General features: G+C 38.6%; 1 protein-coding gene across 2 annotated transcripts in view; it reads right to left on the bottom strand.

Annotated features, from left to right (window-relative positions):
- Positions 1-16,643, bottom strand: part of RNF128 (ring finger protein 128) — a 125,997-nt gene that overhangs the window by 35,550 nt on the left and 73,804 nt on the right. For both annotated transcript variants that reach the window (XM_036924992.2, XM_036924991.2), the window contains exon 2: positions 951-1,198. In XM_036924992.2, coding sequence (XP_036780887.2) covers positions 951-1,198 — 248 coding nt within the window. The remainder of the gene's footprint in view (positions 1-950; positions 1,199-16,643) is intronic.

Here is a 16,643-nt window from a genome sequence, read left to right as displayed (position 1 = left end):
GAGTTTGTGGTAATAAATTTAAAGTGAAACCAGTCTACATAGATGTCAATGCTTTTCTGCTACTTCAGCTAGGCAAAGTGCAGGCATAAAGTAGGTGGGAAGTAGGATTTAACCGGTGTTGGATTTTGACCCCAAGTATAACAAAGAGATAGAAGGGCCAAGGGAACTGAAGATGTGTGGATGGGCGTGACCACAGGAGTTGAGCTGGGAGGGAAAGAAGTGAAGCCATCAGGAGGCTGAGGAGTAGTTTAAAGGGAGTAGGATCAGTGCCATACAACCATAGGTACTTCCCTTTTGAATGATGCTTTGTATTTTTGCTCTAGTATTTCTATACTTTGTACCCATTTACATAGCAGTTATTAAATACTATAGAAATTAAGAATATGTGTCTCTGTTTGGAGCCTAGCACTAAATCCTGCTCAATTAGATCTTTAAACCTGCCTTTTCATGATACTCAGCTTAGTCTCTCTTCCCAGCCCTGCCCCACATGCCACTACAAACATGCACAGGCACAAACATACATGTAAAATAACAGTGGTTATCTTTGGGCGATGACAACAATGTTTTTCTTATATGAGGTTCTGGGCAAAGGTTTTTCCACTTGTACTTTCTGATTTCTAAATTTTCTATATCAAGTATGAATTGATTTTTTATTTTAAAAAAATATTTAAAAGACTGTATATATTTACAACCATATATAGTTCAATGCTGGCTGTTGCTCCCTAATAAGGTGTTAGAAGAATTAATCAGGAAGTATTAAGGCCGTAGACAAATTACAGAAAATAAAAGATTTGAGAGGATGGAAGCTGACATACTTTTAAAAACTACCAGGTCTCATAAAACATATGCATGGATTATTATCCAACAAGTGAACAATATTGAAATGCATCCTGAAACTTCAATTAAAACAGTGAAGTATTATGAAATTGGAAGAAATGAACATTACAAACCTGCTTCCTGCTTTGAGCTCTTGCATTTCGTAATCTTCGAGCAGAATAAAAGATAAAATAGCCCACAGTTGCTGCCGTAATAATAAAAAAGGACACAGAAACGAAGAAAATTGAATAGTGATTCACCCAAGGTCCATGTTTTTTCCCTACTTTGATGACCATTGTTACTTGTATGTCTCTTTGAATAGACTGTAGAATTTTTGTGCCTTTCAGATTGCCAATCATGATTGCAACAATGTCTCCTGCACCTGTAAAAGAAAAGGAATTCAATTTTAGTTCTGTTATTTTTTAAATTAAGGTATCATTGATATACAATCTTATGAAGGTTTCACATGAACAACATTGTGGTTTCAACATTCACCCATGTTATCAAGTCCCCCAACACCACCCCATTGCAGTCACTGTCCATCAGTGTAGTAAGATGCTATAGAGTCATTACTTGTCTTCTCCATGCTATACTGCCTTCTCTGTGAACTGCCTATACAGTGACTGAGAATTATAGTGCCCTTTAATCCCCTTTCCCCTCCCCTCCAAACTTCCCCAACCTCTTTCCTTTGGTAACTGCTAGTCCCTTCTTGGAGTCTGTGAATCTGCTGCTGTTTTGTTCCTTCAGTTTTGCTTTGTTGTTATACTCCACAAATGAGTGAAGTTATATGGTACTTTTCTTACTCCGTCTGGCTTATTTCACTGAACATAATATCCTCTAGCTCCATCCATGTTGTTGCAAATGGCAGGATTTGTTTTTCTTTTTATGGTTGAATAATATTTCATGGTGTATATGTAACACCTCTTCTTTATCCAGTCATCCACTAATGGACACTTAGGTTGCTTCAATATCTTGGTTATTGTTAAGTAGTGCAGTGATAAACATAGGGGTGCATATGTCTTTTTGAATCAGGGATCTTGTTTTCTTTGGATAAATTCCTAGAAGTGGAATTACTGGGTCAAATGGTACTTTTATTTTTAGTTTTTTGAGGAACCTCCATATTGCTTTCCACAATGGTTGAACTGATTTACATTCCCACCAGCAGGGTAGGAGGGTTCCCCTTTTTCCACATCATCAACAGCATTTGTTCCTTGTTTGTTAGATGTTGGCCATCCTAACTGGTATGAGGTTATATCTCATTGTGGTTTTAATTTGCATTTCCCTGATGATTAGCAATGTGGAGCAACTTTTCATGTGCCTGTTGGCCATCTGAATTTCTTTTTTGGAGAAGTGTCTATTTAGATCATTCACCCATTTTCTAATTGGGTTATTTGATTTTTGGGTGTTGAGGTGTGTGAGTTCTTTCTGTATTTTGGATATTAACCCCTTATCAGGTAAGTTGTTGATGAATATGTTCTCTCATACTGTAGGATATCTTTTTGTTCTGCTGATGGTGTCCTTTGCTTTATAGAAGCTTTTTACTTTGATGTAGCCACTTTTGTTCATTTTTGCCTTTGTTTCCCTTGCCCAAGGAGATGTGTTCAAGAAAAAGTTGCTTATGTTTATATTCAAGAGATTTTTGCCTATGTTTTCTTCTAAGAGTTTTATGGTTTCATTACTGACATTCAGGTCTTTGATCCATTTTGAGTTTACTTTTGTGTATGGAGTAAGATAATAATCCAGTTTCATTCTCTTATGTGTAGCTGTCCAGTTTTGCCAACACCAATTGCTGAAGAGGCCGTCATTTCCCCATTGTATATCCATGGCTCCTTTATCATATATTAATTGGCCATATGTGCATGGGTTTATATCTTCCTTCTCAGGATTGCTTTGGCTAATCACAGGCTTTGGTGGTTCCATGTTAATTTTAAAACTGTTTGTTCTAGTTTGTTGAAGGATGCTGTTGGTATTTTGATAGGGATTGAATTGAATCTGTAGATTGCTGTAGGCAGGTTGGCTATTTTGACAATATTAATTCTTCATATCCATGAGCATGGGATGTGTTTCCATTTATTGATGTCTTCTTTAATTTTCTCTCATGCATGTCTTATAGTTTGCAGAGCATAGGCCTTTCACTTCCTTGGTTAGGTTTATTCCTAGGTCTTAGTCTTTTTGATGCAATTGTAAATGGAGCTGTTTTCCTGATTTCTCTTTCTGCTAGTGCATCATTAGCATATAGGAAGGAAACATATTTCTGTGTATTAATTTTGTATGCTACAACTTTGCTGAATTTAGATGTTAGTTCTAGTGGATTTTGGTGGACTGTTTAGGGATTTTTATGTACAATATCATGTCATCTGCAAACAGGGACAGTTTACCTTCTTCCTTAATAATCTGGATGCCTTTTATTTCTTTGTGTTGTCTGATAGCTGTGGTTAGGACGTCCAGTACTATGTTGAATAAAAGTGGTGAGAGTGGCATTTTTGTTTTGTTCCCGATCTTGGAGGAAAAGCTTTCAGCATTTCTTTGTTAAGTATGATGTTGGCTGTGGGTTTGTCATATATTGCCTTTATTATGTTGAGGTACTTGCCTTCTATACTCATTTTGTAGAGTTTTTATCATGAATGGATGTTGAGTTTTGTCAAATGCTTTTTCAACATCTATTGAGATGATCATGTGATTTTTGTCGTTCTTTTTGTTGATGTGGTGTATGATGTTGATGGATTTTAGAATATTGTACCATTCTTGCATCCCTGGAATAAATCCCACTTGATTATGATGGATGATCTTTTTGATGTATTCTTGAATTCAGTTTGCTAATATTTTGTTGAGGAATTCTGCATCTATACTCATCAGGGATATTGGTCTATAATTTTCTTTTTTGTGGTGTCTTTCTCTGGTTTTGGTATTACAGTGATGCTATCCTCATGGAATGAGTTTGGAAGTATTCCCTCCTCTTCTACTTTTTGGAAAACTTTAAGGAGGATGTGTATTAGGTCTTCTCTAAACGTTTGATAAAATTCAGTGGGGAAGCCATCTGGTCCAGAGGTTTTGTTCTTACATAGTTTCTTTTATTATCAATTCAATTTCATTGCTGGTAATTCATCTCTTCAGATTTTGTTTCTTCCTGGGTCTTGGAAAGTTGTATTTTTTTAGAAAGTTGCCCATTTCTTCTAGGTTATCCAATTTGTCAGCATATAATGTTTCACAGTATTCTCTAATAATTCTTTGTATTTCCATGGTGTCCATAGTGATTTTTCCTTTCTTATTTCTGATTCCATTTATGTGTGTAGACTCTTTTTTCTTGATAAGTCTGACTAGGGGTTTATCTATTTTATTTATTCTCTCAAAGAACCAGCTCCTGCTTTCATAGATTCTTTCTATTGTTCATTCTTCTCAATTTTATTTATTTCTGCTTTAATCTTGATTTTGTCCCTCCTTTTGTATTGCTACATACTTTCCTTAGAGCTGCCCTCACTGCGTCCCACAGGTTTTGGGCTGCTGAGTTGTTGTTTTCCTTTGTCTCTATATATTGCCTCATCTCTGTTTTAATTTGGTCATTGATGTGTTGATTATTTAGGAGCATGTTATTAAGCCTCCATGTGTTTGTGGGCTTTTTCATTTTCTTTGTGTAATTTATTTCTAGTTTCATACCTCTGTGATCTGAGAAGCTGGTTGGTACAATTGCAATCTTTTTGAATTTACTGAGGCTCTTTTTGTGTCCTAGTATATGATCTATTCTTGAAAATGTTCCATGTGCACTTGAGAAGAATGTCTATCCTGTTACTTTTGGATGGAGTGTTCTGTAGATGTCTGTTAGGTCCATCTGTTCTAATACATTGTTCAGTGCCTCTGTTACCTTAGTTATATTCTGTCTAGTTGATCTGTCTTTTGGTGTGAGTGGTGTATTGAAGTCTCCTAAAGTGAATGCATTTTCCGTTTAATTCTTTTAGTATTTGTCTCACATGGTTAGGTGCTCTGATATTGGGTTCATAGATATTTATAATGGTTATATCCTCTTGTTGGACTTACCCCTTTATCATTATGTAATGTGCTTCTTTGTGTCTTGTTACTTTGTTTTGAAACCTATTTTGTCTGATATAAGTACTGCTACTCCTGCTTTTTTTGTCCCTATTATTTGCATGAAATATCTTTTTCCATCCCTTTCCTTTTAGTCTGTGTATGTCTTCGGGTTTGTTGTGAGTCTCCTGTAGGCAGCATATAGATGGGTCTTGTTTTTTATCCATTCTGTAACTATGTCTTTTGATTGGTGTATTCAGTCTATTTACATTTAGGGTGATTATCGATAGAGATGTACTTATTGCCATTGTAGGCTTTAGATTTGTGGTTATTAAAGGTTAAAGGGCAGCTTCATTACTATCTAACACTTTAACTTAACTTGCTTGTTATGCTATTTCAAACACTATCTAAAGGTTCTTTTTTCCCCTTCTTCTTCCTCCTCCACTCTTTATATATTATTAGATTTCATATTCTGTACTCTTTGTGTATCCCTTGACTAACTTTGTGAGTAGTTGATTTAATTTTGCATTCACTTAGTAATTATTTGGTCTACTTCCTTTACTCTGGTTTTATTTTCTCTGGTGACAGCTTTTAGCCCTAGGAGCACTTCCATCTAGAGCAGTCCCTTTGAAATACACTGTAGAGATGGTTTGTGGGTGGTAAATTCCTTCAACTTTTGCTTATCTGGAAATTGCTTAATCCTTGCTTCAAATTTAAATGATAATCTTTCCAGGTAGAGTATTCTTGGTTGGAGGCCCTTCTGTTTCATTGCATTAAATATATCATGCCACTCCCTTCTACCGTGTAAGGTTTCTGCTGATAGCCTGATGGGATTTCCTTTATAAGTGAACCTTTTTTCTCTCTGGCTGCTTTCAGTACTCTCTCCTTATCCTTGATCTTTGCCATTTTAATTATTTTATTGTGCTGTCTTCCTAGGGTTCCTTGTGCTGGAAGATCTCTGCAATCCATGACCTGAGAGACTGTTTCCTTTCCCATGCTGGGGAAGTTTTCATCAATTATTTCCTCGAAGACTTGCTATCCCTTTTTCTCTCTTCTTCTTCTGGTACCCATATAATGCAAATATTGTCTTGTTGGATTGGTTGCACACTTCTCTAATTATTCTTTCATTCCTAGAGAACGTTTTTTATCTCTTTGTCTCAGCTTCTGTTTTCCTGTTGTGTAATTTCTATTTCTTTTACTGTCTCCTCTACTTATATAATCTACTTTTAAATCCCTCCATTGTATGTTTCATTTCAGATAGTGTATTTTTCAAAGATTCTATCTCTTTCTTGAAGTGTTCTCTGAAATATTGAATATTTTTCTGTAGCTCTGTGAGCTTGTTTTTGGTTTTTATTTTGAAACCTTTATCAGGAAGACTGGTGATTTCAGTTTCACTTAGCCCTCTTTCTGGCATCTTTTACTGTGTTTTTGTTAGGACAAAATTCTTTTGCTGTTTCATTTCTTAAGTGATTCCTATGGAATAATAACTTTGTGTAGGCAGCACCCTCTAGTACCCAGCAGCTCTACTCTCTGGAGCTGCTGAGCACCTGTAGCAATGGTGGGGGCCACAGACGAGCAGAACTGACTCCTGCTGGGAGGAAAGAGTTCTTTCCTGCCTTTCCAGCTGTTTTGCCTGCCTCCACTATAGGTCCAGTGGGCCAAGCCTGGAGGGAGGAGCCTGTGCTATGCCCCTGTAGCTGCTTTAGGTGGAGCCACCCTTGGCTGGCCTGGTGCAATGGCAGGGGCTATAGGTATGTGGGACTAGTGCCTACTGAGAAGGAGTGGCTGGCTGTGTACCCCAGTGGGAGGCCTTTGGTATGCATTGCCAGCCAGGAGGATAGAGCATCTGAATCTCCTGAGAGTTCTCAACCTGCTGTGCTGAGTGTGCTGGGATGGTTTTGTCCACTGCCCTTTCTCCTGAGCAGTGAGCTCTGTGTAATCTTTGCCTCTTTAGCGCTCCTCTCACTGTTGGGAACTCTTTCAAAGTGTCTGCCTTTCTTTTGTCCCAGTGTAGTCAATTGTATGTACCTGTTCTGTACAAGTGGCTGGAATCTTGGTTTCTCCCATTATTCAGTCCACTTTTGCTTTCCAACTGCACTAACCTCCAGAGCACCATGTTATGTGGGTTCATGATCTGAGAGCAGATCTCCAGGGCTGGATATTCATCAGTCCTGGGCTTCTACTTCCTCCCTGCTCCATTTCTCTTCCTCCCACCTGTGGATTGGGGTGCAGGGAGGGCTTGGGTCCTGCCAGATCATGGCTTTGCTGCTTTACCCTTTTCTGTGAAGTCTTCTCTTTTACACAGATGTAGACAGTCTGTTCTTCAGTCTTTGGGTCACTCTTTCAGGATTAGTTTTATTTGCTGTATTTCCGTGTTTCATGTGGTTTTCGTAGATTTCTGCCTCACATCTCACGCCTCCATCTTTTTTCCCTCTCCTTGTTAAAGTATTCTCATCATAAAAATCCAATTGCTAAAGGGATTCTAAATGATTCCTAGTGAGGTGAGGGAAGGTACTCATTCACTAAATTAACATTTTAGAGGCACCTACTATGCATATATAAATTATAGGAGTTATAAACATGCAAAGACTTGGTTACTGATCTTAAGGAACTCATATTTTAGTAAGGAAGCTGTGATATATAACAAATAAGTCCCCTCTCTTTGGGTTAACCACCTAATTCAACAGGACTGAGTTTGGGGCCCAAGTTGCCTCCTATATGAAAGCTTTCTTTAAGACAAATAGTCCCCCGGATGATAGAAAATAGGGTTTACTTTTTAGGAAATCTGAGATTTGGGAAAGACCTAAATATTTATAGGTGTCCCAATTTATATGGTGATAGACAATCTTATGAGATCACTACTAAAGAGTATAAAAATTTACGTATCAGGATTAGTAATTTTTTTGAGATAATAATGTTTATAAACCCAAAGTACAACCTATATGTATGTCCATATCCCACTTTACTATATCCTCAAAAGCAATATCAAATTTTTCAAGGTGCTCTAAGTTTCTGCATGGACCTAATCAGATTATCAATGACTATAACATGTAAAATTGGTAGAAAAATGTTTCAGTTTAACATTAGAGTCAAGCTGGAACTTAGACTGCTCATAATTTAGTCTAATAGTCTAAGTCTTAACCTAAAGGCCAAATCTCTTTAAACACCTCCCTCTCTAACCTTATGTAAATCTTGTGAAAAAATTAAGGGCAGACATTATCTTTCCTAATGGTATGAGACTGTCACATTACTCAGGCCATTCCACTGCTTATCAAATTTTATATTCCTTCTAGTTTATATGACCTGAGACCAGTAATCTTAAGCAAACAAATAGGTATTTGAATGTTAAGAGATTACCAATCTGAGAAACCTGTCACTGATATTAGGTTCAGGCTGTAATCTCAGTTAATGATCAGACTCCAATCTGGAATAAACAAAACCATACATACACATGGCTCTAAAAGCCCCTTTAGACTAGAATTTAAATACAAAAAGTACAATTTTAGATAGTATTCCAACTTTCAATGATGAAATTAAGAGAACAAACTAAATGGCAATGTACACAGCAGAATTAATACCAAAGTAATCTCTTAAATTTACAGTCCTCAAGGGGCCAAAGTCTTCAAAAGATCAAGAGTCTCTCCTTACTTGAAGTTACTAATTCAAAAAATATTTTCATAGGATATTATTACATATCCTTAAAGTTCCAAAGAACACAATTTTACATGATAGTCATTTTAGTTAAATACTTTTACAACTTTACTGACTCATTTGCCATTGCTCAGTAGACACTGACAACTCACTTGGTTCTCATTTACATAGGGAATATCTCAAAAGCAATGGGAGGTGAAGGAATCTGAAATGTCTTCTGTTGCACCTTTTTCCTCTATCAGTGTATGTCTCAAATATTCATTATGGATCTAGAGAAATTGGCTATTTTGCAAGAGTATGGCTCATTTTTCTATTTATTTGGGGCTTTAAATTTCTAGCTTTGGCACTAAAAGCACAGACATTATTTCAATTCTCTTTTGTCATTATTTGTCTTTTCTCTACAAGCCATGTGTCTGGAAAATTTCTGGTTATAAACTTTGGATTATTTATATAACCTAGCATTCATTTGTAATATTGTGACCTGTATAATCTTTGAAAGCATAGATGATTCTAAAAATAAGGTTTAGGAATATATTGTAATTTTAAAGACTTCTTTTTAAGTCAATGTGTCCTTCTAACCTTTTTTGACTAATTGAAATAAGTTTTCATTCTTTTAAAAGATATGAGGTGGGTGGTAGGTGGATGCTCAGGAACATACTGACCATTGTGATCAGATGGAGATTAAAAAACAAGGATAGTGGAGGGGAGGAAGATGGCGGCGTGAGTAGAGCAGCGGAAATCTCCTCCCAAAACAACATATATCAATGAAAATATAACAAAGACAACCCTTCCTAGAATAAAGACCAGAGGACACAGGACAATATCCAGACCACATTCGCACCTGAGAGAACCCAGCGCCTCGCGAAGGGGGTAAGATACAAGCCCCGGCCCAGAGGGAGCCGAGCGCCCCTCCCCCCAAGCTCCCGGGGGGAGAAGAATAGGCAGAGCGGGAGGGAGACGGAGCCCAGGACTGCCGAACACCCAGCCCCAGCCATCCGGGCCAGAGTGCAGACACAGTACATGCCCAGGGGGCCCTGGATGCTAGGGAAACAGGGCAGCAAGAACAGTGAGCGGGCACCGGTGGCCTGGTGCTGGAGGACACGAGAAAAGCGAGCGACCATTTTTTTTTTTTCTGTTTTGTTCTGGCGAGCGCTTTTTGGATGTCTTAAAGGGATAGGGCCCCCAATACTAGGGAAACAGGGCAGCAAGACCGGTGAGCAGATGCCTGAGGCTGGCGCTGGAGAATAAAGAAAAATGAGCGGCTACTTTTTTTTTTAATTAAAAAAAAAAATGTTGTTTTTTTTTTAAATTAAATTAAAAAAAAATTTTTTTTTGTGGTCGTTTTGTTTTGGCAGGTGCTTTTTGGAAGTCTTAAAGGGGCAGGGTGGGACACTTAATCCAGAGATAGGGAATCTGGGGATCTCTGGGCACCATAACCCCTGGGCTGCAGGGAGCAGGGAGGCCCCTTACGGAGATAAATAGCCTCCAGGCCGCTCCCCCTCCAACGCGACTCCACCACTTTGGAGCCAAGGCCCGAACCAGGCCACGCCCACAGCAACAGCGGAGATTAACTCCATAGCAGCCCGGCAGGAAGCAGAAACCCTGTCTGCGCGCAGCTGCCCAGCACAAGCCACTAGAGGTCGCTGTTCTCCCAGTAGAGGAGGGCCACAAACCAACAAGAAGGGAAGTTCTTCCAGCCGTCACTCGTCCCAGCTCTGCAGACTATTTCTATCACCATGAAAAGGCAAAGCTACAGGCAGACAAAGATCACAGAGACAATACCAGAGAAGGAGACAGACCTAACCAGTCGTCCTGACAAAGAATTCAAAATAAGAATCATAAACATGCTGACAGAAATGCAGAGAAATATGCAAGAGAAATGGGATGAAGTCCGGAGGGAGATCACAGATGCCAGAAAGGAGATCACAGAAATGAAACAAACTCTGGAAGGGTTTATAAGCAGAATGGATAGGATGCAAGAGGCCATTGATGGAATTGAAACCAGAGAACAGGAACGCATAGAAGCTGACATAGAGAGAGATAAAAGGATCTCCAGGAATGAAACAATGTTAAGAGAACTGTGTGACCAATCCAAAAGGAACAATATCCGTATTATAGGGGTCCCAGAAGAAGAAGAGAGAGGAAAAGAGATGGAAAGTATCTTAGAAGAAATAATTGCTGAAAACGTCCCCAAACTGGGGGAGGAAATAATCGAACAGACCATGGAAATACACAGAACCCCCAACAGAAAGGATACAAGGAGGACAACACCAAGACACATAATAATTAAAATGGCAAAGATAAAGGACAAAGAAAGAGTTTTAAAGGCAGCTAGAGAGAAAAAGGTCACCTATAAAGGAAAACCCATTAGGCTAACATCAGACTTCTTGACAGAAACCCTACAGGCCAGAAGAGAATGGCATGATATATTTAAGGCAATGAAACAGAAGGGCCTTGAACCAAGGATACTGTATCCAGCACGACTACCATTTAAATATGATGGTGGGATTAAACAATTCCCAGACAAACAAAAGCTGAGGGAATTTGCTTTCCACAAACCACCTCTACAGAACATCTTACAGGGACTGCTCTAGATGGGAGCACTCCTAGAAAGAGCACAGCACAAAACACCCAACATATGAAGAATCGAGGAGGAGGAATAAGAAGGGAGAGAAGAAAAGAATCTCCAGACAGTGTATATAACAGCTCAATAAGCGAGCTAAATTAGGCAGTAAGATACTAAAGAGGCTAACCTTCAACCTTTGGTAACCACAAACTTAAAGCCTGCAATGGCAATAAGTACATATCTTTCAATAGTCACCCTAATTGTTAATGGACTGAATGCACCAATCAAAAGACATAGAGGAATAGAATGGATAAAAAAGCAAGATCCATCTATATGCTGCTTACAAGAAACTCACCTCAAACCCAAAGACATGTACAGACTAAAAGTCAAGGGACGGAAAAACATATTTCAAACAAACAACAGCGAGAAGAAAGCAGGGGTTGCAGTACTAATATCAGACAAAATAGACTTCAAAACAAAGAAAGTAACAAGAGATAAAGAAGGACACTACATAATGATAAAGGGCTCAGTCCAACAAGAGGATATAACCATTCTAAATATATATGCACCCAACACAGGAGCACCAGGATATGTGAAACAAATACTAACAGAACTAAAGGGGGAAATAGACTGCAATGCATTCATTCTAGGAGACTTCAACACACCACTCACCCCAAAGGATAGATCCACTGGGCAGAAAATAAGTAAGGACATGGAGGCACTGAACAACACACTAGAACAGAAGGACTTAATAGACATCTATAGAACTCTACATCCAAAAGCAACAGGATATATATACATTCTTCTCAAGTGCACATGGAACATTCTCCAGAATAGACCACATACTAGGCCACAAAAAGAGCCTCAGAAAATTCCAAAAGATTGAAACCCCACCAACCAACTTTTCAGACCACAAAGGCATAAAACTAGAAATAAACTGTACAAAGAAAGCAAAGAGGCTCACAAACACATGGAGGCTTAACAACACGCTCCTAAATAATCAATGGATCAATGACCAAATCAAAATGGAGATCCAGCAATATATGGAAACAAATGACAACAACAACACTAAGTCCCAACTTCTGTGGGATGCAGCAAAAGCAGTCTTAAGAGGAAAGTATATAGCAATCCAAGCATATTTAAAAAAGGAAGAAAAATCCCAAATGAATGATCTAATGTCACAATTATCGAAATTGGAAAAAGAAGAACAAATGAGGCCTAAGGTCAGCAGAAGGAGGGACATAATAAAGATCAGAGAAGAAATAAATAAAATTGAGAAGAATAAAACAATAGCAAAAATCAATGAAACCAAGAGCTGGTTCTTCGAGAAAATTAACAAAATAGATAAGCCTCTAGTCAGACTTATTGAGAAGAAAAGAGAGTCAACACAAATCAACAGTATCAGAAACGAGAAAGGAAAAATCACGACGGACCCCACAGAAATACAAAGAATTATTAGAGAATACTATGAAAACCTATATGCTAACAAGCTGGGAAACCTAGGAGAAATGGACAACTTCCTAGAAAAATACAACCTTCCACGATTGACCCAGAAAGAAACAGAAAATCTAAACAGACCAATTACCAGCAACGAAATTGAAGCGGTAATCAAAACACTACCCAAGAACAAAACCCCCGGGCCAGATGGATTTACCTCGGAATTTTATCAGACATACAGGGAAGACATAATACCCATTCTCCTTAGAGTTTTCCAAAAAATAGAGGAGAAGGGGATACTCCCAAACTCATTCTATGAAGCTAACATCACCCTAATACCAAAACCAGGCAAAGACCCCACCAAAAAAGAAAACTACAGACCAATATCCCTGATGAACGTAGATGCAAAAATACTTAACAAAATATTAGCAAACAGAATTCAAAAATACATCAAAAGGATCATACACCATGACCAAGTGGGATTCATTCCAGGGATGCAAGGATGGTACAACATTCAAACGTCCATCAACATCATCCACCACATCAACAAAAAGAAAGACAAAAACCACATGATCATCTCCATAGATGCTGAAAAAGCATTTGACAAAGTTCAACATCCATTCATGATAAAAACTCTCAGCAAAATGGGAATATAGGGTAAGTACCTCAACATAATAAAGGCCATCTATGATAAACCCACAGCCAACATTATATTGAACAGCAAGAAGCTGAAAGCATTTCCTCTGAGATCGGGAACTAGACAGGGATGCCCACTCTCTCCACTGTTATTTAACATAGTACTGGAGGTCCTAGCCACAGCAATTAGACAAAACAAAGAAATACAAGGAATCCAGATTGGTAAAGAAGAAGTTAAACTGTCACTATTTGCAGATGACATGATACTGTACATAACAAACCCTAAAGACTCCACCCCAAAACTACTAGAACTGATATCGGAATACAGCAAAGTTGCAGGATACAAAATCAACACACAGAAATCTGTGGCTTTCCTATACACTAACAATGAACCAACAGAAAGAGAAATCAGGAGAACAACTCCATTCACAATTGCATCAAAAAAAATAAAATACCTAGGAATAAACCTAACCAAGGAAGTGAAAGACTTATACTATGAAAACTACAAGTCACTCTTAAGAGAAATTAAAGGGGACACTAACAGATGGAAACTCATCCCATGCTCGTGGCTAGGAAGAATTAATATCATCAAAATGGCCATCCTGCCCAAAGCAATATACAGATTTGATGCAATCCCTATGAAACTACCAGCAACATTCTTCAATGAACTGGAACAAATAATTCAAAAATTCATATGGAAACACCAAAGACCCCGAATAGCCAAAGCAATCCTGAGAAAGAAGAATAAAGTAGGGGGGATCTCACTCCCCAACTTCAAGCTCTACTATAAAGCCATAGTAATCAAGACAATTTGGTACTGGCACAAGAGCAGAGCCACAGACCAATGGAACAGACTAGAGAATCCAGACATTAACCCAGACATATATGGTCAATTAATATTTGATAAAGGAGCCATGGACATACAATGGCGAAATGACAGTCTCTTCAACAGATGGTGCTGGCAAAACTGGACAGCTACATGTAGGAGAATGAAACAGGACCATCGTCTAACCCCATATACAAAAGTAAACTCAAAATGGATCAAAGACCTGAATGTAAGTCATGAAACCATTAAACTCTTGGAAGAAAACATAGGCAAAAACCTCTTAGACATAAACATGAGTGACCTCTTCTTGAACATATCTCCCCGGGCAAGGAAAACAACAGCAAAAATGAACAAGTGGGACTATATTAAGCTGAAAAGCTTCTGTACAGCAAAAGACACCATCAATAGAACAAAAAGGAACCCTACAGTATGGGAGAATATATTTGAAAATGACACATCCGATAAAGGCTTGACGTCCAGAATATATAAAGAGCTCACCCACCTTGACAAACAAAAAACAAATAACCCAATTAAAAAATGGGCAGAGGAACTGAACACACAGTTCTCCAAAAAAGAAATACAGATGGCCAACAGACACATGAAAAGATGCTCCACATCGCTAATTATCAGAGAAATGCAAATTAAAACTACAATGAGGTATCACCTCACACCAGTAAGGATGGCTGCCATCCAAAAGACAAACAACAACAAATGTTGGCGAGGCTGTGGAGAAAGGGGAACCCTCCTACACTGCTGGTGGGAATGTAAGTTAGTTCAACCATTGTGGAAAGCAGTATGGAGGTACATCAAAATGCTCAAAACAGACTTACCATTTGACCCAGGAATTCCACTCCTAGGAATTTACCCTAAGAATGCAGCAATCAAGTTTGAGAAAGACAGATGCACCCCTATGTTTATTGCAGCACTATTTACAATAGCCAAGAATTGGAAGCAACCTAAATGTCCATCAATAGATGAATGGATAAAGAAGATGTGGTACATATACACAATGGAATACTACTCAGCTATAAGAAAAGGGCAAATCCAATCATTTGCAGCAACATGGATGGAGCTGGAGGGTATTATGCTCAGTGAAACAAGCCAAGCGGAGAAAGAGAAATACCAAATGATTTCACTTATCTGTGGAATATAAGAACAAAGGAAAAACTGAAGGAACAAAACAGCAACAGAATCATAGAACTCAAGAATGGACTAAGAGGTACCAAAGGGAAAGGGACTGGGGAGGATGGGTGGGTAGGGAGGGATAAGGGGAGGGAGAAGTAGGGGGGTATTAAGATTAGCATGCATGGGGGGTAGGAGAAAAGGGAGGGCTGTACAACACAGAGAAGGCAAGTAGGGATTCTACAACATTTTGCTATGCTGATGGACAGTGACTGTAAAGGGGTTTATAGGGGGGACCTGGTATAGGGGAGAGCCTAGTAAACATAATATTCGTCATGTAAGTGTATATTAGTGATACCAAAAAAAAAAAAGGGCAGTTCCTGTGTGGTAACCTCCAATGAGTTCTACACAAGAGTATAAAGGGCATATAAAAGTGTAGGCAAAGGGTCTGTTTGTGTTTATACAGAGGATCAAAGCCTAATTGGGCTACCCCAAAAATGAACTAAGATACGATATGAAAAAGAACTTCCAACATCAGCACTCTCTGGAAGACTCATCCCTTTAGATGATCATCAAAAAACCCCAACAAAGATCCACGCACTGCTACAGCTGTAGATGCACTCATCCCACCAGTTCCTGGACTTGCCATGGGAATGAGGAAGGAGATATCTAAGCTGGCCTGTGCATACAGTAAAACAACAAATTTGACTGGATCTATAATGTTGGAACTCAATCAAGAATTAGGAGAAGTGCAAACTGTAGCACTCCAAAATCATACAACTACAGACTATTTACTGTTAAAAGAACATAAGGGATGTGAACATTCCCCAGGAATGGGTTGTTTTAATTTGTCTGATTTCTCTCAGACTGTTCAAGTTCAGTTGGACAATAACCACCATATCATAGATAAGTTTTCACAAATGCCTAAGGTGCCTAACTGGTTTTCTTGGTTTCACTCGAGATGGCTGGTAATTACAGGTATGCTTTGATTATGTAACTATACTCCTATTATGTTAATGTGTGTGCGCAATTTAAGTAGTAGCTTAAAACCTATACATGCTGAAGTTACTCTACAAGAAGATATGTCAAAGAAATAATCAATCTTCCCATGTTTTCTGCCACCTGCTACTTGTATAGCTTTTCTTCTTCCTTCCTAATTACAACCCTTAAATAGAATTCGTGCCTCATATCAAATTTACCGAGTATCATAATTCTTCCAAGTGGTAAAGATACCTCAAGACAAATGCTGGGCATAGAAGCTACAGGGCATAAATATGCAAAGAAATAAAAAGCTAACCATTTCAGACAATAAGGCTTCTCTCTCACTCACCAACTTTACATTTCCCTGTATGGCCCCGGAAGATGACTGGTAAGCCAGAGACGGGTAAGATTCCTCAAGGGAGGAACAACCTAAGACAGGCACAGTCACAGGGGGGTCATCAGGTGAGAAATTGGGGATCAACAGAGGTGAGGCTTAGAACCTCACCCCCCCTGTTCTGAGAGAAATCTTCTGCATACGTGGATGTTTTATTGCCCGTGTCTAGCTTGGATTAACACATAGTCTACAGG

Source organism: Manis pentadactyla, chromosome X, assembly GCF_030020395.1.
Source record: "Manis pentadactyla isolate mManPen7 chromosome X, mManPen7.hap1, whole genome shotgun sequence".
Lineage (NCBI taxonomy): Eukaryota > Metazoa > Chordata > Mammalia > Pholidota > Manidae > Manis > Manis pentadactyla.
This window is presented reverse-complemented; position numbering and strand designations above follow the sequence as displayed.